The sequence below is a fragment of the Glycine max genome, chromosome 8, assembly GCF_000004515.6.
Source record: "Glycine max cultivar Williams 82 chromosome 8, Glycine_max_v4.0, whole genome shotgun sequence".
NCBI lineage: Eukaryota > Viridiplantae > Streptophyta > Magnoliopsida > Fabales > Fabaceae > Glycine > Glycine max.
Genome location: NC_038244.2, coordinates 41,173,340 through 41,193,772, shown reverse-complemented (window position 1 = coordinate 41,193,772; position 20,433 = coordinate 41,173,340). Strand labels below are relative to the sequence as shown.

At 29.8% G+C, this 20,433-nt stretch overlaps 2 protein-coding genes and 1 pseudogene across 2 annotated transcripts; 2 read left to right on the top strand and 1 right to left on the bottom strand.

Moving 5' to 3' along the window:
* Positions 1 to 1,068: 1,068 nt before the first annotated feature.
* Positions 1,069 to 2,359, bottom strand: LOC100793466 (acidic endochitinase). The gene has a single exon (XM_003532010.5). It carries the CDS (start codon positions 2,116 to 2,118, stop codon positions 1,216 to 1,218), a length of 903 nt encoding a protein of 300 aa, XP_003532058.1. The 5' UTR covers positions 2,119 to 2,359; the 3' UTR covers positions 1,069 to 1,215.
* Positions 2,360 to 7,537: 5,178 nt separating this feature from the next.
* LOC100792951 (probable membrane-associated kinase regulator 6) lies at positions 7,538 to 8,907 on the top strand. Its single transcript, XM_003532009.5, has 2 exons — positions 7,538 to 8,189; positions 8,541 to 8,907. The coding sequence occupies exons 1-2, from the start codon at positions 7,571 to 7,573 to the stop codon at positions 8,546 to 8,548; spliced, it is 627 nt and encodes a 208-aa protein (XP_003532057.2). The 5' UTR covers positions 7,538 to 7,570; the 3' UTR covers positions 8,549 to 8,907.
* Positions 8,908 to 15,052: 6,145 nt separating this feature from the next.
* LOC100806031 (peroxisomal adenine nucleotide carrier 1-like) lies at positions 15,053 to 17,586 on the top strand (annotated as a pseudogene).
* The last annotated feature ends 2,847 nt before the right edge of the window (positions 17,587 to 20,433 follow it).

Sequence of the window (20,433 nt, the reverse complement as noted above, 5' to 3'; positions counted from 1 at the left end):
AAAAAAATGGATGATACTTCCAATTTTTGCCACTGATTTGTCCTATATGAACAACCATTGTGTGGCAGCTCAAGTGCAAGCCATTTGACTTAAGAAGGATTGACATTTGTGTATGTTTTGTTAGATATTGGTGCTTTCACAATGTTTATTGTTCTGTGCACTAAACAAAAGTGTGTATCAAAACTAATCAGGATGGGGTCAATGAGTACCGAGTAGCCAAGAAGGTCCATGGCTTAGGACAGTGAACTTCATTATTCTTGAGAGTTGGGAGGAATGTTGCTCTAAGGTCTGACCAAGTGGCATAGCCTGTGAGATCTGTCAATTGGGGATGGAAAAATATTCTCTCCTTGAAGAGATTCGGTAGGAAAGAGAAAGATTCGTGGATCTTGTGAATTACACACTAATGGCCTCCACAAGACCCATGAGTCTTTCTCTCTCTTATAGTGTTCCTTCGGTGACTGGAGAGGAGCCCAACCCATTGGGGATCTTTCCTTTTTGTTGCTCATGATGTTTGGCTGCCCTGGACCAAGAGAATTGAACTCGACTTCTCTCGCTAAATAGATCGTTTTCCACATGTGAACACAACTGAATTTTACACCACTGTGCCAACAATAACAGCTTACAAACAAAGTTTCATCTTGATGCCAATATCTCATTGACATCCATGTTAGAATTTTCTGTTACCCAATTCATTGAAAGCTTTTTTTGTTATTGTTTGACATTCAATTCCAGAGGAAATGATAGGACTTCTGTAACAATTTAAGCATTAATCCTCATTGTCTGGAATTGAATGTGGAATATAAATCAATGTCTGATTATGGTCCATTTTTGCGGTCATAGACAACCCATAATTTCAGCGAAATGTTCAGGGACATTTAATTTAGACTCCCATGCCTATCTCTGTGATATTTAGAGATCTACAAATTGAACTTGCTCTTTATTTTGTATCACTAAGCAAGTAAGCATTCTCCTCTCTTCAGAAACAAAACACCATTGAATTTAAGTGAGTGAAGGTTTAGAAAAACGAAACGGAACGAGTCTGATGAGTACAAACGTATTCACTTTGCAATGACTAGATGTAAATTTCGCTATCCGATTATGCTTCCACTTACTTTGATCTGAATGTATTATTTGGACAGAGAGCATGTTTAGATCAGTAACTTAGTTTAACAATCCATACATATATAATTAATGAGTTACAAGAATTATTGGATTTCAAACATACTTCTTAATAGAAGAGCTGTAACCACTCAGAACATCATAATACCTTGACCACAGCATAACACCTCCATATTTAGAAGAACCCTTAATGGCTGGAAGCACATTGGAAATAAGATCAGCAGAAGGAATGAAGCCACTTCCTGCAGCCAGTGGCGAAGCCGGTAACCCCAAGAATATCTTGTTGGCAGGGATACTTGTGATCCATTGCTTCCATGCATCTTCAAGGTTACTAATTGCCCCAGAAGAATTGTATTGGCAAGGAGGGTTGTTGTAGAATTGGACCCAAACAAAGTCAAAAAGGCCTGTTGTGAGAGCATTTCCTATCCAAGCATCAGGAAATGGGCACTGAGGTGCTGCAGTTATGTACACTTTCTTGCTTTGTTTGGCCATGCCGTACCCTTTAAGGATCCTTGCAAGATCACCCCAGTGTTTGTTTGATCCACCTTCAATGTCAAAGTCAATGCCATCAAGAACGGCAGAGCCAAGAGGACGACGAGTGGTTGATGAGTGTCCCCCCAAGAAGTTGTTCCAAAGGTAAGTGGCTGCTTGGCTTGGATCAATTGAGGGGCTTCCAACATCTCCTCTCAAAGAGAGCAATACCTTGATGCCTTTGGCTTGACAAGATTTGATGTCTGAGCTTAAGCCAGTGCATCCATCATTACTATGAGGATCACAGTGACCAGCAAGATTAATCATGGGAGTTTGGCCTTTGCCAAAGGTTGGCAAAAAGGCTATGATCACATAGTCATAGTTCCCCGTGGCGCAAGCCTCGGCCAGCGTGCCCTCGTCGCCATTCTGGCCCCAGTAGGTTGTAATTTTGCCAGCATAAGAACCATTTGCTAGTGCTAACAAGACTAAGCACAAGAATGTGACTGAGATAGGTGATTTCAATGCCATTGTGAAGAGGGCAATATCTAAGGAAATGTTTTAAGGTAGTTAAAGATTTATGCTGCTTCGGTGCCAAACACTGCTGGGGGAGAACTGCTTTTATAAAGTTCCTATGTTTTAATTCGTTCAAAAAATTAACTTTGGAGCTTTGCTTATTAGAGCGTGCCTTTGCAGTCATGGTTAATACAATTAATAATCATTGATGCTGAGTTCATGGAAGCAACGTGCAAATTTACCAATCTCTTTGGCAATTCTAACATCCTCTGTTTGCTCTTGTTCAGTGCTTTCCTAAATTACTTCCACCATCCTCCACTTCTATGATTGATAAATTAAAATAGCAGTCAAATTGTAAGAAGCATGCTGGCCAAAAAATAAAAATAAAAAATAAAAAATAAAATAAAAAAAAATAAAATATATATATATATATATATATATATATATATATATATATATATATAACTTCTTTTTATAGATATCAGTGGTAAAGTAATCATAACATTCAGGAATTAATTAGTTACTTGTTATGTGAGAGCTTATCGATATTCATGAACTTGTTTCTTTGATAGTTATCAGTTTTGAGCTTCTTCAGTGGCAACACTGCCAACTCATATCTTGACAACTGACAAGAGTAACACACAAGTAGCAACTCATGTTGGAAATTTAATTTTGATATTATTAACTACTTTTCTTTTTATTCCGCTTCACATCTCGATAACTGTTGACAGTATAGAATAAAAATAAATACCAAAAGCAAAATAGCTTTCTATTTAAATCTGTCCATAATGTAAAAACTAAGCAGATTTGACTATTTTGTTTAACAACCTTTGTGTTGGCTATACAGATAGCATTCAGATGGTCAAATAATTCCAAAACATAGAGATGATATTCAAATATCCCTCCTTTATTTCATAGCTAATATCACATTATATTAAATAAGTCATAAAAAATCAACATTGACTGATAAAAAATTCATTTCGTTTACTCCAAAATGAGTGTTTTCAGGACTCAGGCGTTAAGTTTGAGTCCAAGGATTATCTGCCACCAAACCAAATCCTGATATTTTGCATCTTGACTTCAATAAAGGACAAACCAGCAGTGTTCTAATAATATCGCTTTTTAATTAAAAATCATAGACCTTTCATATGGATGATTATTGTTTCGTTTTTCAATTTTTTAAAATCCTGTATAATTAAAGATATTTGTAAATATGTATATGTAGCCGTCCTAATATATGACTTTGGCATTTACCTTGAAACTAAATTATTCTTGTTTTGATAATGTTATTTCAGTTAGGATGCAACTTTTTAACCTTGAACTTTGGCTTGTTTGAGATGAAAGAATATTACTATTTTAGCATATATAATGTATAAGATAAAAAGTAAATGCGAATGTTTTGCTTTTTTTTTTGAAAGGCAGTAAATAGTGCATGTATTAATATTGCAAATATTTTTATTCTGGCATTTAATTATAAATTTTTATAATAAATTTGTTGATTTTTATAATATTTTTTTAAAAACCCTTTATAATATTACTTAAAAATTTATACAGTATATATTATATTGTATAGAAATTAAACTTTAAACATAGTTAAAATATTTAATTAAAATAGAAGTTTACTTTTATATAATTGACTGGAATATATTTTTCATCAAAATAAAATATTTAAAATTCAGTTTTAGTCCCATTTTTTTTTTGTCAAGTCCATGGAAATCTGAAACATGTTACAGCTAGTTCAACTCAGTGTTGTGCTCAGGTGGCTAACAAGGAGACAACTTAGAAGTGATGCATGGGCTACTAATAGGAGTGTGCATGGCATGACACCTTTGTTTCTGGCATTAGGGGAAGCAGGTTCCTTGATCTGCTTAGAAAGGGGCAACATAAATTAGGGATGTTTATCACCTGATTTGATTCGATTTGACGGATTTTTTCTTAAAAAATTAGATCTAATATATTTTAAGGACAAATTTAAATATTTTTTAAGTCATCCCAAGTCTCAACTAGTCTAATGCCATATATATTTTTCTGAAAACTATAATTTTAAATCATTATCTATTAATAATACAACTTCTTCGCTTAATAAACAATATTTTCTCTAACATGAAATTATATTTAAATTGATATTATTTATCTTAAAATATATATTAAAATATACGCCTTAATTGTAGTTATATGCATTTTTAATTCTACAATTTTACTATAAGCAACATTAAGATTAATATCTGATATAAAACAAATCAAATTGATAAAATATTGTCTCATATTTATCGAGTCTTAATCAGATGAATCTCACATTCACATAATAAACTTATCAAATTAAAATTATATATAAAATAAAAATACAGACAAATTAACCCATCCCACAATACCCCACCTCCTCTAGTAAGATGGCATGACACTCACATTTATTTCCTAACATTGCCTACGTATCAATTGCTGACTTGTCTCTTCATTAGCCATCTGGGCACAACACTTAAAAGGAATTAGTGAGTTGGAGTAACGGTAATATGTTTAAGATTTAAAGACTGGTAAAACGTGGTAAAAGAAAATGGAGTAAAACCAAATTTTGATTATTTTGATGAAAAACATATTTTATTTTAATTAAATTCTATCATAAATAAGTATTTTTAATATATGTTTTATTAAATTTAATTTTTAATAAATAAGTATATTTCAATATGTAAATTTATAATGAATAATTTTTTTGATAGGCATTTATAACGAACAATTTGAATTTTAATATAAAACTATATTTAGTTATTGATTATTTTATTTAAAAAGTTATTGAAGTTCAATGAGAAATAGAAAAAAAAAATATAGATTGAAAGATATACACAATTATAAGAAGATTGAATACACAAATAATGATAAAAAAAGAAAATAGTTTGAGACAGTTGAAAGAAAACTTTTTTTTGGCATAATTACAAATTAAGGTATTGGGAATGTCTAGTCTAATTAATAGAGTTACAAAAGTCTCCAAAAGGTGAAATCTTTTTGTTTAATTGCAATGATTTGTGAAATATAAATGAACATTAAAATGAGAGAAGAGAAAAAAATATTGAAAATATCTAATTAAGAAAGTTAGAATTTAGAAAAGTCTCCAAATGATGTATTATGATTCACAACATTGAATTAGAGTTTATAAAAAACAACATTGAATTGGATAAGTGGAAAAAGAAAATTTAGAAATCTAGATAGAAGACTAAATGAAAGAGAAAAAAAAATGGATTTTTGTTTCAAAAAGTTAATTTTTATCTTTTTCTTTCCTTTATTTTCGCCTCAACCAAAATAAATCATTATTATGGTTAGTAATTAAATGGTATTCTCCACTTGTTCTCTTTAAATAGAAAACGACAATTGAGAGAATGTGGCTGAGTTTGAACTCTTTTTTTGTGTAAGGTATTCTTAGTGATTAATCCTTTTTTAAGGCAGAAACCCTGAAGTGAGTGATTAATCCTAACTGTTTAAATTGACAATTGCACTGGCAGAGTTTGATTTGATCAAGGTTTTAAAAGAAAAAATGAAAGTTTATCATGTAAATGAATTGTCTTTACAAATCTTTAGAGTAGGAGGTCTCTCTCTCTCTCTCTCCATTGTGAAATCCATACAAAAAAAGAAAAGAAAAGAAAAGAAAAGGGGTTGGTACAGTACAGGAACCACGATAATAATCTCTTTCATAATCTATGTGAAAGCAATTTAAGCTAGTTGGTGAAGCACAGTCATTCACCTTTTCTATGTCTTGTGTTTTCGTTGTTTCATGCTTTCAAACTTTATGTTTAGTTTCTATCCACTGTTATTATATAAAAAATATAATATCAATCAATTAGAAATCAAGTAGGTAAGACTTTTAATTTTATTTTATATGAAAGATTTTTCAAGTGAATTAGATTTCAGAGGTTCATAAGGACTCATTCAAGACTAATTAAGTATTTGCATATCATCTCCCAATAAAATACTTACATCGATCGCAGGATTTGAATCCACAATTTTGTAGGATATAAATATGATCTTTATTAACTAAATCAACTTTTATTGGTAAGATTTTTAATGTTGATATACTTAAAATCAATCAACTTGTAAATAATTATATGATACTCTCACTAAATTCTTTTTTTAAAAAAACCATATGTATCCTTCACAGCAAGTAATCTTGTAACTGCACAAACTATTCACTCTTTATTTATTTATTTTTATTATTATTATTCAATTTTGTGGGGGCCAGGCTTTCTTCTGGTTCTGTTATTCTTTTCTTGTAGGGGAAGTTATGTCTCCTACTCAATTCGATCTCATGTCTGTTATAAGCACACATCCTACAGTTTTTCATGTGTGGTTATTTCAAACTTTTGGCACAACTTTTAGCTCACTTTATCATAATTTTTTTATATTGGAATAGATATGAACACCTGTAAGGTTTCTATGCTTTAAATTTGCGTCACAAGGTGTGGTAATCTATTTCCTTCTCAAAAATTTGTGTGAATTTAACCTGATTTGATGGGACAAACAGGCTAGCAAGACTCATGAAATGCAGACCCAAAAACTATTAAACCTATTTGGATGAATATTTTTCTTCTTATAAAATACATATAGTTTTTTTCTTTTTTAAAAAAGAGAGGCTAATTCGGCCTGACCCAATAGATAAGCTAGGTTAGGCCAACAAACCTGTGCCTGAACAAAACTCAACCCGATTCATTTTGTCAGCTCAATCTGTTGCGGGCCATATTATGTTACTGAATGGAATGAAATGACAATATACACTGAAAATACATATAAATTAAATCTTACATAAAAAAAGATATTAAGTTTATAAGTGTTCATGTAAAAGTTAAATGAAAGAATCTATGATAATACTGAGATGCATTTTAACTTACCTAAGAAATTTTACTCATTTTATTTTCTTCTTCTATAATTACTTGTTTCTTTTTTATCATATCTATAATTACTTGTTGAAAGTTTATCTAAACTTATTTTTATTGTTTTGAACTTTCATTGATCTTATAGTTTGACTATCCCAATAAATATATTTTCAGACCCTACCCTGTATGCAGTGTATGGCAATTATTATCATGCTCTTCATGTGTTTAAGATTCTAAATCACACTTTGACACATAAACACGACATTCATTTCTTGTTTGGTGTGACAGAAAGTTACTTCAAATGAAAATGGTTATCTCATTTTCTTTAAAACCTCTATTTTTTCACAAGGGTTGATTTATGATATATCATGTGTCTGTCCAATAAAAATTGAAGACAATAACTAGATGAGAAAGCATGTTGAACTTACTACTTAAAGTCAATACAATTTATTGCTTATGTTGTTCCATTTGTCCCCCTCCTTGATCTTGATAGAATAGACGAACTTTCCCCTTGTGGTCATCATTGTTTTGTCATTATAAGCTACCAATAACGTGCTTGTTGTATATTAATTTTTTATTCATCATATCATAACTTGGGCAAATCGTTGCAAATGGAAACCTCATTGCCTTTAGCCACGGATAGCTTCTCATATAGTTGGTTACCAAATTACAAACCCCTTGCAAATGACCTTAAGGAGCCTCTAAGAGAACCCACTTACAATTTTTGTGATGGCACAATCAATTATCCATTTATGGAAGATTGGCAAAACTTCAATTTTGATATTTCCATCACTCAGTCCCCTGCTGTTTTTTCTCATGCTGATGAACTTTTCTCTAATGGCCTTATCAAACCACTATTTGTTGGTCCTTCCAAGGTAGAGTTTTGCAATACCACCACAGATTCCACACAATCCAAGCCTGTTTCTTCTAGAAATGTTTCTCCAAGAACTGTGCAAATTCATCATGGTTTCCTCACAAAGTGGAAAACCTCTACATGTAGAACCTTGAGAAGCCTTTCAAGGTATGTCAACCAACTATGCCAGAAAGTTGGAAGCTCAAGGAAAAGTACTAAAGTTGATGATTTTGATAAAGAAGAGTGGCTAGTTAATAATAGCTGGAGCAGCTCACAGCAACCATCTCCAAAATCAAACACTGTCAATCATATTGGTGCTTTGCTTGATTATGAGAACTCAATCTATGAAGCAGTCCTCCATTGCAAAAGATCAATAGGTATGCTTATGCTTTTCCCTATTTTTTTTGGATAAAATATCTTTTCAGTCCCTTTACTTTCAGTAAAACTTGGTTTTTGTCCCTAAAATTCAACTTTGATCAATTGGTCCTTGAATTTTTTAAAAAAGTAGTGATTTTTGTCCCTCCTCGTGGTGAATAGCGTCTCTGATAAGGGACAAAACCACTGCTCTTCTAAAGTTCAGGGGCCAAATTAATCAAAGTTAAAATACGAGGACTAATAGTAATTTATACCAAAAGTACAATGATTAAAAACATATTTTATCCTTTTCTTTTTTTCAATTTGTGTATGATTTATTAACCTTGCAAATTAACTTCTTTCCTGTTTTTCAGAAAGATGATCCCTCCTCAAAATAAAGAGAAAAGAATTGTAGAGCGTCTTGAAATGAGTGGTATCTGAACCGGTTCTTTGCATCATTTCTCTCTTGTTCTCACTTGAAAGTTATTTTTATTTCTTTGCTTAAACAAGAAGAGGTGCTTTGGCAGATACCAGCTGTGTGGTTTATAATATCAAATGTCAGGAAATGTTGGATTGGATCCTACTGCTTCATGGTTTTGTACAGATATGAGTTATAGCACAAACTGTGTATTGTGTTCATATTGTAAGAAAGATAACAATGTTTTTCTTCTTTTCTTCTTCCCTCTTTTTTCATTGCTCTCTTATGGCAATAAAATTTTAGCTGGGAGATTTTACTGATTATTATAGCACATACTTGCTCCAAGAGAACAGGATGTCTAAATTGTGAACCATGACAACAGCATTTACTTCAGTAAGAGCTACCACTAAGAATACTGTTGTGGCTAACAAAGAATACCAAATGACCCTCTCAAGGTCCCTTACATTACTCTATCTTCACTGTTGTTTCTTATTCCTTTCCAATGTTACTTAGAGAAACCTTCATTTTGTGCCATGGTGAGACAAGTTATGAAGACAAGACATGAAGTGTTATGTTACAGATAAAGTAGGATTGGCACTTCATAATAGGGGTTCTCAACTGCTGCTAAATTAATTAACTATTCAGTAGCTTATTTGATTGCTCCCTTGTCAGAAGTGTCACTAGTGGATATTTTTCCCTTCTACACCTTGCTACAACAAAGTCGGCCTAAGAATAAAGCAATTAAAACTCATGCTTTAGGTCCATCAACAAAACAATTATCTGCCATTAATTTTTATAAAGAAAAAAACTTCATATGTTGACAAAAAGTTCATGCATATTGACAAAAAATGTCTATTATATAATTATCTGGTTTAAAGTAAAAAAATTTCTTAAAAATTTACTTTAGGCTCCACACACAGTTGGGCCAGCTAGCAACAAACACTAGGGTACTTTTTCAATTCAAAAAATAGAATTTATTCTGTAGGTGTGAAGTAGCTAGGGAATATTTGCAATAGAAAGCAAGTCACCAGGGGAGAGACTCCACTGGAGTCTGGATCATTTTGGCAAGCGACAAACTGAGTAAACGTCAACCTATATATGTTTTACTCGAAACTTTGTTTTTCAGCTCTGTTGATGTGTGGAAACTTTGATTTGCATTTAATTTTACTTATACAACTATTAAATCAAAACCATACTGTATATTATTTTAATCTTATAATTGGAGTAACAATAAGAATAAAATTAAGAGAAAATAGATTATACATTTATAGTGTGTAAAAGACTATATATACAATAATTACTTTAAATGTTATATTAATATTAGTTTGTGATTGATTGATAGTATAAAATTAATTTATTTTGCTCTGCCAACCAATTAAAAATCAACTTTAGTTTAACTTTTAAGATAATTATTATTAAAATCAATAAATTTATCATACATAATAGTTTTTACAGTGCAAAAAAAAATTATACCATAAAAAAATACCCTTTTCTCAATTTTAAATTAATGCAAGATTTTGTAAATATATTTTATATGATGGGAATTTTAATCTAGTTGTGACTTTTTGTTGTTGTCTTTATGAAAATCACCATCCAAAAATCACATACTAACATGTTTAGTTTGATGTCAACAATAAGAAAATCATGAATTAGCGAACGAAAATTTCCCTTCTAATTCCTCACTGATCTACAAAGGATTTGAGAGGGAAACATAAGTCATGTATTGCAAGGGAATAGTAAAGAATTAGAGAGGGAAAACATGACTCATGTATTACGAGGGAATAGTGAAGAATTTTAGTGAAAGAATAGTGAAGAATTAACGAGAGAATGTTGTGAGGAATTAGCAAGGGATTAACATGGTAACACTTTTTGCAAGATAGTGAGAGCTTGGCAAGGGACATTTTGTGAAGGAATAGCAAGGGAATTTGTCAGTCGCTAATTAATGACTTGGATTTTACAATATACTGGTTCTTCACTAATCTTATTAGCGACAATTTGCAAGAGATCATTTCTTGCTAATTTGCATTTTTCTTGTGTCCCTCAACAATTAATGCACGTCAATACGAAGCAGCTCAATGTTGCTTATGTATTATTTATTCAGGTGACTTTGTCGATTTATGTGTCTTTGATTAAAACCAAATTCATATATACTTTGTATGAGATATGAATTCAAAATTTAAAAAAGAAGAGGAAGAGAAAAATGAGTCTACAAAATTATGGTTTTTGTAAAAAGGTTATTTTTAATTTTACATTAAGACAAACGAAATATAGGATAAAATTTATTAACATTATAGAATCCAAAAATATTTAGGATAAATTTATTAACAATAGAGAGCATTAGCTCAAATTCAACATTAAATTTAATCTCCAAAAATAATTAATACAAAAATAGAAAATCCAAAAATTTATTTTTGGATTTACATGGGAAAATATCGATGAATTTGTCATGTATCTTATTCACTTGATCTTTATTCCCCTAAACACTTGAAAGGATATAGAAATCAAATATCCAATCATAAGTTACAATATCATAAATTTGTTCTTTTAACAACTTATCTTAAAAGTTATAACGAAAGTGATTTGTAATTTAATAGTAATATAAAACTGCTTTATATTATAATACTTACCATTGAACTCTTTTGAAATACTCTTAATTATATGGACAAGACTTTTGAGATAATTTATTCAGTAAACACCTGTTAAACAACATAAAAAAAAAGTGACTTTATCATGTGGGTGAGATTGTAGGAGTGATGACAATATATAATCTTACTTTTTTTAAAAAAAATCTTACATAAATGGTTAAGAATTACTTGATATAAAATTAGTTTTGACTTATTTATATAAAATTAAACTATTAAGATTATCTTTTCTCATGTTCTCACATGAGACTTGAGATACCCTTATATTAATGTTGGAGAAAAATCCATAGCTGATAGAATCATCTTAATTTCTGCAGTTCCTTCATTCTTTGTTTTCTTTCTACGAGTTGTTGCTTCCTTATCTATGATGAATCGCTAGAAAGTGACGTGATTATCACTTTGCATCTTGAAACGTTGCCCATTGTCAGTGAGGACAATATGTCGCTGCATTGTATATACTTGTGCTCATAGAAACACTACCCATCCCACTCACACGTATCCCTTTGTTCAAACTGATTTTAAATAATATTCTTTTCTCTTATTGAAAATTGACACGTCCTTGAAAAAATCTATTTTAAAAACTACTAGTAGGCATTTATTTACATTACACATGTATTTTTGGAAAATGTAAGAAATAAATTCAGTTAAATAATACTTTTTTCACCTTTTTTTAATAACCAATACTTCCAATTCTTCAATCAACATTCAATATAACGAGATATTTAATTTGTAAATAATCCATTAAATAAAATACAATTAAATAAAGATTTATCAAATAAAATTTAATATTTTAATCTATTTTTATAGTTATTAAAATAATTTTTCATGATTAATTTGAGAGTGTCTCCTAATTTTATCACCTTCAATTCATTCATTATATATATATATATATATATATATATATATGCAATTCATACGTTACATCTTCCCATGAAATGTAAATGTACTTCGATAAAAATACAATCACAAATGAAATTTCATTTATCCACGTGAACTACACGTGCATTGTTAGCAAAGTTGTGATTAGGCAATCACAAATGTATTATGCTTCTCGAAACAACTTTCTCTTCTACAAGGATATATCATATATGGACACCTCGACCTCGTGAAAGTTCCCATTTAAATTAAAAAAACAACTTGGGACCATTTTTTGCATCTCATGTTATTATTGTCTTGCCCCGAACAAATGCTTATATGGCTCAAAGAATTAAACTAGTCCAATACGACCAACAGGTGTAATAAAGGAATGTTCTGGATTATAAGCTCCTTGACTGTCCTACAATTTTCAGAACAATTTATGTTTATATACTTTCATTCTGTTGCCGGTTCTATCGTTTCCTTTTGGGTAATGTGTTTCAGCTTTTTGTTCATCTTTGTTATGCCCATTTTCATCTTCATTCTCATTTCCAAGACAAGCTTTCTAAGAAGTGTGTGAGGATAAAATATATTAAAAAAAATATTATGTTAATTTATAGGAATAATTTTTTATTCTAAAAGTAATAGAAATAAATTGTTGATGTCTCGAGAAAGACCATCTACATAGAGTTCTAATCAACAAGAAAATTAAGTAAAGTATTTTCATAATAGAGTGTGAACCACTATAAAAAAGTTGACAATCAAAAAAATTATACAAAACAACAAAAATCAATAAAGATAAACTAAAAAATGCATTTTAAAAATTTAGAAACTAAAAAATCAAATTTAAATTTTGGGAACCAAAAACAATAATGACCCAAATGTAAAGGTTTGTTTGATGGACTAAAAAATGAAAAGAAAATGAGTTGAGATGAAAGTTTTGAATTAAAATAGATTATAAAAGTGTGAATCTCATTAATTTACTCATCATTTTTCTCATTTCCTCTCTCTTTCACTTCAAAACGAAGAATGCCTAAAAGATTAAAAGCATATTTGAACCAATATATTATCAAACACATATGTTATACTTTGTAATTCACTAACACTTTAAAAGTTTAAGTGTCACATGAATCTTTCTTCAATTTATTTTCGTTGTTTTGTTTGCAATTAATTTTATATTGTAAATCTTAGCATTCAATCTTAAAATAGATGTTTTGGAGGGACCAACAAGGTTCATTGATAGATGATTAGATTTCTTACGCATGCTTATAAAGATTTAATTTCTGACTTGTCATATTGAGAAGACTTTATTAAGAGGTGTAAAACTCGTTTCAATAATCTTTACGTTTCAAGAGACTAGTCTTATGATTTTTTATTATGGAAATACTTTACTTTCAACATAAAGAAATAGTTGTGTTGGAGATACAATTTTCCTTTATTAAGATACATGATTTCCTTTTTTGTGTGTGTCAATCACAAATATACTTCTACTAGAGATAATCTTATTTAAACTAAATAAAATTATTTTGGGCCGTAAAGCTCCCTCAAATATTTAATACAACTATATATTTAGAATTTGAACTTAAGAATACTAGTTATGCTGAAATAACTTTAAGTTAGGATTTTTTGCATTAATTACTATTTTTATTTATATTTTATAATTCCTTTCAATTATTGGTTTTTAATTTTAACTGATCATAAATTTAATTTGAATTCTAATATTTTATATTAAACTGATAGATATAAAAATTATGTATTTTTGGTAAGGCAATAATGCATGAGTTAAGTATTGGGACAAATAATTAAGTTAATTAAAATAATTTTGTACCAATTGATTCACATATTTGATGAAATAAAGTTTATATGTTTGATCTAAGTAAGTTATTGCATCTCACAGATATTATTTCTTTGATTATTACTTTTATGCAATATAATAGAATATATTATTTTTAACAATGAATTTTCATATTATTTTTTATTATTATGAAAACTGTGTGATTGAATAACAATAACAACATCAATAATAACAAAAACAATAAAAATAACAAGTTATTAGTTTAAGTGACACTAGACTTTATTTTAATTTCTTAATCAATGTTTGGGATTCAAGCCTTGAGGAGGAAATAACCCTATGACCATGGTAACCAAAAAATGATATATCTCATTTTGACTTGTATATTTGTTTTACCTATTTTATCCTTTTTAAATAGATATAATTATACATTTTCTTATATATTTCGTATTCAACTTTCTCTTGCTCTTTTTTCTTATTCTAAAAAAATAAAAATGTGAATAGACAAATAAGATAATACAAGAAGGAAAAATTTTCTTAAAAATGTGTAGATATAATTTGAATTTTAACATATTATTTTTAAAAGATTTATCATAAGTTTGGTTACAAAGAAACATAAGAGAGAAAATAAAAGTTTAAAATTTGAATTGAAAAGATAATACAAGAAGAAAAAATTTAACTTTTGTTTGTGTATATAAGTCAACTTTCATTTTTCTTTCTCTAAAACTTAACAAAAGAAAATGTTTTATTATTGGTATTTTTTTTTTCTCTTTCTAATTTCTTTTCTTTTATTTTCTCTTCTACCGAACATAGGACTACTTAACTTTGGAAATAGCAAAAAAAATTATAAATTATCATAATAATTCTTTTCTCTCTCTCTTATTTTAATTCTAACAAAATATAAGAAAATAAATATTTTTTATGGTAGAAAAGAAATATAATAAAGTAGTAATAAATAAATATTCGTTCAAACAATAAATGCAATTTATGTGCGAGTAACTTTTTTGCCAATTGTCATTTGTCATGTTTTCTATTTCAAACGTGACGGTGGGATGGCAACGATATATGAAGTGGATTGGCATTGACCCATAGGTTTAGGGTCAAATTAACTTTAAAAAAAAGTGGGTCAAATTGTCAGTTTTATATAAAGTGTTTGTGTTAATTAAGTGTTAACAGTTTATGTCTAAGTGCAGTGCTCTAATCCATCTTATCCTTTCAATCAAACAGAAATATTGTTCAATGCTCATTAATTACATTTTTCGATTAATTAATTGCTGAAAAGAGAAGGTTGATATGGAATCCTTAGCTGAAGCAACCTCGGGAGTCATAGGATCACTTTTGAGCACCACTATGTTGTGCCCTCTTGACACTTGCACGACCAAGTTCCAAAGTACAGGTATCATTCAACATTCGTTTTCTTCATTTGACTAGTCCTCTCTTTGTTCTTAATTTTCCTGCTTGACCACTTTTCATCCATGATCTCTCTTTCAAAAATCATTTTTTGATTCTTCATTTATTGTGGTCAATGTGACTCAATTGTTGACTTTGTAATTCTTTAATTATTGAAGGGCATAATCAATTATAAGACCAGAGATTTTTTTTTAAAGAAAGACCAAGATTTTTTTAAGAAAGACCAAAGATATTGTTAAGTTTGTAATTCACTATAGTTGATTTGGATTCATATGTTATGATGATTTTTGAAAATTAGATTGGTATAAGCTATGACATGCTTTTCTCTAAGACCCTCTCTTGTAATGCCAATTTATTATTATTATTATTATTATTTTTTTAACTTTTGAAGGAACCTAGCTCTATGAAGTGTTAATAGAAGCAGTATCTAGTGGTCAGGTGCTTTCGCTATACCAGGGCATTGGAACCAAGAATCTTCACTCTTTTTTTGCAAAGTTTGTCTACTTCTATGGCTACAGCTATTTTAAAAAACTCTATTTGGATAGAAGTGGTTCTAAATCCATTGGAGCCAAAGCAAACTTGGCAATTGCTGCTGTTGCTGGGGCCTGCACAGCCATTGTGACTCAGGTGAGAACAAAAACTCTTGGTATAGCAAAATCATTTGTACCCAAAATTCATTATGCTATGGTGTTATTTATAGTGCAACATCATCATGGGAAAAAAATCATGATTTAAGTTTTTGGTGCTTTATACATTATGCGTAGGCTATGTTTGGTAAAACTAATTGAAAGTTGAAAAATTGAAAATTATCTTATTGAATCATAAATGTTTGGTAGAATTATCAGTTGAAGTAATCGAAAAATATAAAATTACAACAAGAATAAAAATAATAAAATTTTACTTTAAATAGATAAGATTAAAAAGGAAATCTAATTAATATTTAAGGACAAAAAAAGAATAAATATAAAAAACTAAAATCTAGAAATTAATATTTTAAAAAATATTATTTTAAGTAATGTCTCAAAAAATACTAAAAATTACTAAAAAAACTCATTTATCAAATAATCAAATAAAATTTTCAACTAGTAAAAAAATATAAAAAAATAACTAAAATACCTAGCTAAACACACTCATATAATGTATATGATATTTTTTAGGATTCATGGTTGGGTAGGAAACCAAAATGAGAGGATTTATTACATTTCTAGAATAAAACAAAAGCATGTTCAATAATAATGTATTCAACAAATATTATATACGTAGGAATCATTATTCCTAAGAATGTCTAAATTTATTTGATTTCCTGAAAATCTAAAAGTAAAATAGTATATTTATCACGATTTTAGTTATTTATCTCACTAAATAATTTAATAATAGTAATGTAATATTTGTATTGTAATTAAACTTATTTTTTAACTTCTTAGATTCTTGCTTCCTTCCATGAGAATATTTCCAGAAAATACTGTTTCCTAAGAATGCTATTTTTTAAAAACAAAACCAAACATGAAAAATTTTCCCTTGCATCAAATGCGCTTGATCATCCTTGATATTTTAAGGAAGGAGCATAAAACAAATCATAGAGGTCTAACATATGTAAAAGCTCCTCCTGAGATTTTCAGTAAATTACACTAAATTATAGCGCCTCCTGAGATTTTTTCAAATCACATACAATGATACAATATTATTCCTACTTTTTCTGTTATTACATTAATTCCCTTAATTGTTTGCAAAACTACACCTCTTATACATTACACTAATCCCTTAATTATTTTAAAAAAAAAACATTATATTGTGTATCCTGAGAGGTTCTTGTAAACTTAAAAATATTATGTATGATGTAAATGTTTTTAGGAAGGATCAATATAATTTACTCTAGCATATATAACTGCATATTATGCATGATATCAAACTTTATAAAGTTTAACTGAAGAGTATGTCATTGATGAATGTAGCCTTTGGATACCACCTCTTAAAGAATGTAGACAAGTGCCTTTGGAAAGTCTAAAGGGCTATTGAAGACCTTTGCAGAAGACCACATGGAATGATGCATTTGGTGGCCTCAGCATTTCCCTGATGCTGACACCAAACCCTGCAATTTAGGTACTTAAAGTCAATGTTATAGTTTGTATCAACAACTTTGCACCATACTTGAGTGCTTTTTGAGAAGTTAAGTTTCATTCATAATCCTTGATTTGAGAAGCCATAACTGATCAATTTGGAAATACCATGCTTTGAAGTATACGGTGTTTGATCAGTGGAAACAAAGAGCATTGAGGAATGCACTAGACAAAGATGATAAATGATGAGGACCCCTTTATGGATAAAATTATAGGAAAAATTTGTAGAAGAAATGGAAAATACGAATGGAGATAAGAAATGAAAAGCAACAACGCCACAATGCCTAGAATTGATAAGTTGAGGATAATTTAATACAAAAAATATGACTTTTTTTTATAAGAATTTAGGGTTCTACACAAGAATCAAGAGAATAATTCTCTCACACTTAGCACAAAGTTAATTTCTGATTTTATCCAAGTCTAAGTCTCCTTCATTGATAAAATTGTGAGGTACATATAATTGTCATAGGGCATGTCAAGAGTTCCTACTAGTAATTAAACTCTTAATGACAGAATTTTTATTCCAAGTTAGTGGCTATTAATTATTTGTAAGCAAGCCAACAACAACTAATATTATTCCGGACTAAAAATTACAAAAAAAAAACTTCAACCCATTATTTGATAAAAAAAAAATCCAAACGAACATATTGGGCCTAAATGACAAATCAGATTTATTCTTAATTCTTTTTTTCAAGTTAGCTCATTTTTCTTATTCCTTAAGTAGTTGATTGTTAAATTATTGGCAAGTGCATCAAATTGTCACAAGTAGTAAAGTTAAAACGGAAGTCCAAATGTTGAATCCACAGAAACTTTGTTTGTACTTAAGTAAGTGAATATATAAATTTTCAAGCAATTTTAAATATTTTGAAGAAAACAATAAATTAAATTAGTAGAGAATTAAATTAAAATAAACAAGGTAAGAAATTAAATATGAATTTAAATTAATTAATTAATTAAAAACAAAAAAGATGAGAAAAACCCATATTATAGAAGTTAAATTCAAAAGATGAGAATGTTAAAAACTTAGTCTACCAGAGTTACTCTCGATGTAATATTAATTATTTTTCTCTAATTATGTTTATTCCAATTTTATACTTGCATCTACTTATATACTCTAACTAAGATCTCTCGAGTGAAAGAGCCTAATTTATTTATCTTTTCTCCAAAATTTCTTTGTAGAGATAAAATAGTTAAATTGCATTAAGAATAGAGATGTATAATATGCTAAATAAAATCAGCATATCCCTAATGATGAAGTTATTTAGATACTCTTTCTCAGTTCTATTAGAAAATAACACTTTCCAACGCTATCCTTAAAACTTACCGTGCAAACGGATGATCAAGCCATAAACAATAAAATTAAGCACAGTAAAGGATAATGCAAAAGTAATATTCATAATAGATAGTAAGAGAAATTACATCAAGAGCAGTTGGCTACTAAGTTCCCAACAAGGAGGGGTAGCCTCTCATTCTCATATGAAACTTTACAATTGCAAGAGGGAAATATTTAGTAAAGGGGGAACTTGAGAAAGGGAATGGAAGGAAGGAATGATTTCTAATGCTAGTTTTTCCTTCTTCTAGCCTTTACTTTCTATAAAGAATTGTATTCTCTTAAATTTTATGTGTATTTTTTCCTTCTTCTTTCTCTTTTTTTTATAGGTGTAGATCAATTTAATTTTTGTGCAACATTCATGCTAAGCGCGCTTGCCGCATCTAGCGAGTATGGCGGTACCCACGCTCAACGTGTGTCTCGCGCTAAGCGCATGTTAGTCGTCATTTACGACTAACTTTTGTATTGAAAAGTTTTATAAAATTATGTCTTTTCCCCAATTTATGGTTCTTTTTGTAGGTTTGTACATATTTTTATGTTTAGTTTAGTTTTTATTCAGTAGATATTCCCTTCATTGTGAATTAATGTGGTTCAACTTCAATTTCAGGTGAAAAGATGAAGAAGAATAAGGTTGCAGCAGCTGGTGTCTTGCTAAGCGAGGCATATGCGCTTAGCGAGTAACATCCGCTAAGCGAGGCACTCAGCTCGCTTAGCGAGTTAGGAGAATCTGGAAGAGAATATGCCAAGCATGCACGCGCCTAGCGCGCCATCAGCTCGCCCAGCGAGTCATTTGTCTCTTCTGGCACTAAGCGTGTCTGGCTCGCTAAGCCAAAATTCACTAACTTTCGTTTAGCGCGAAAATGGTGCTAGGCGAGCCTTTGAGGACAAAAAGTCCTTAAAAGTTGAAGTTGGCAAAAGGAGGAAAGAGTTTTTTGAAGAAAGAAATAGAGGAATACGTGAGAGACGCAACAGAGGAAAAACAAGACAACAAAGCACCAAAGATCTTAGCTTTCAAGAGGATTCTAGGTTTAGGAGTGATTATTACGTTCTTAGAGGTGGAGGAGACATGCCCACCACTGTGTAATCTGAATTTTACTTCAAAAATCTCATTTTGTTGCTGAAAGGTGATAACTTGCCATGGAAGGTTAAAGCTCTTGTTGGGAATTTCTGCTGAGCCTTGATGTAAAACTTTTTACTATATATTTAAAGTTGTTTTTATGTGTTCATTACTTCTATCTGCATTTAATTCTTACATGCTTGTGGACTTATCACCCATGTGTGTGTAAAGTTAGGATTTAGCATTGGAAAGTGTTTTAAATCCTTAGAACTTGATAGGGCAGGCTATAGAACTGCATGTTTGGACATGGAGTGCAGGGATTTAGTTTCCAATATGTTGTAATCTTAATGCAATTCGTTTAGGCTAAGTTTGAAGAGGGATCCGAGAATGATATTTAAATAGAATTAGCCCATGCATTCAAGGGATCATGGTTTGGGGTAGTTGCCCTCAGCATAGAACATAGAAACAACCTTAAATAGAGAAAAATACCTAATTACATCAAGTTACTCAGTAGAAGGATCCAACGTTTTAATCATCTATTTATCTCTCACATTTAGGTAGTTAATTTTGTAGTTAACTTTAGGATTACAGAAAATATCTTTGCTTATTTTTTTTCCTGATTTTATACAAATGTCTACTTATTGAA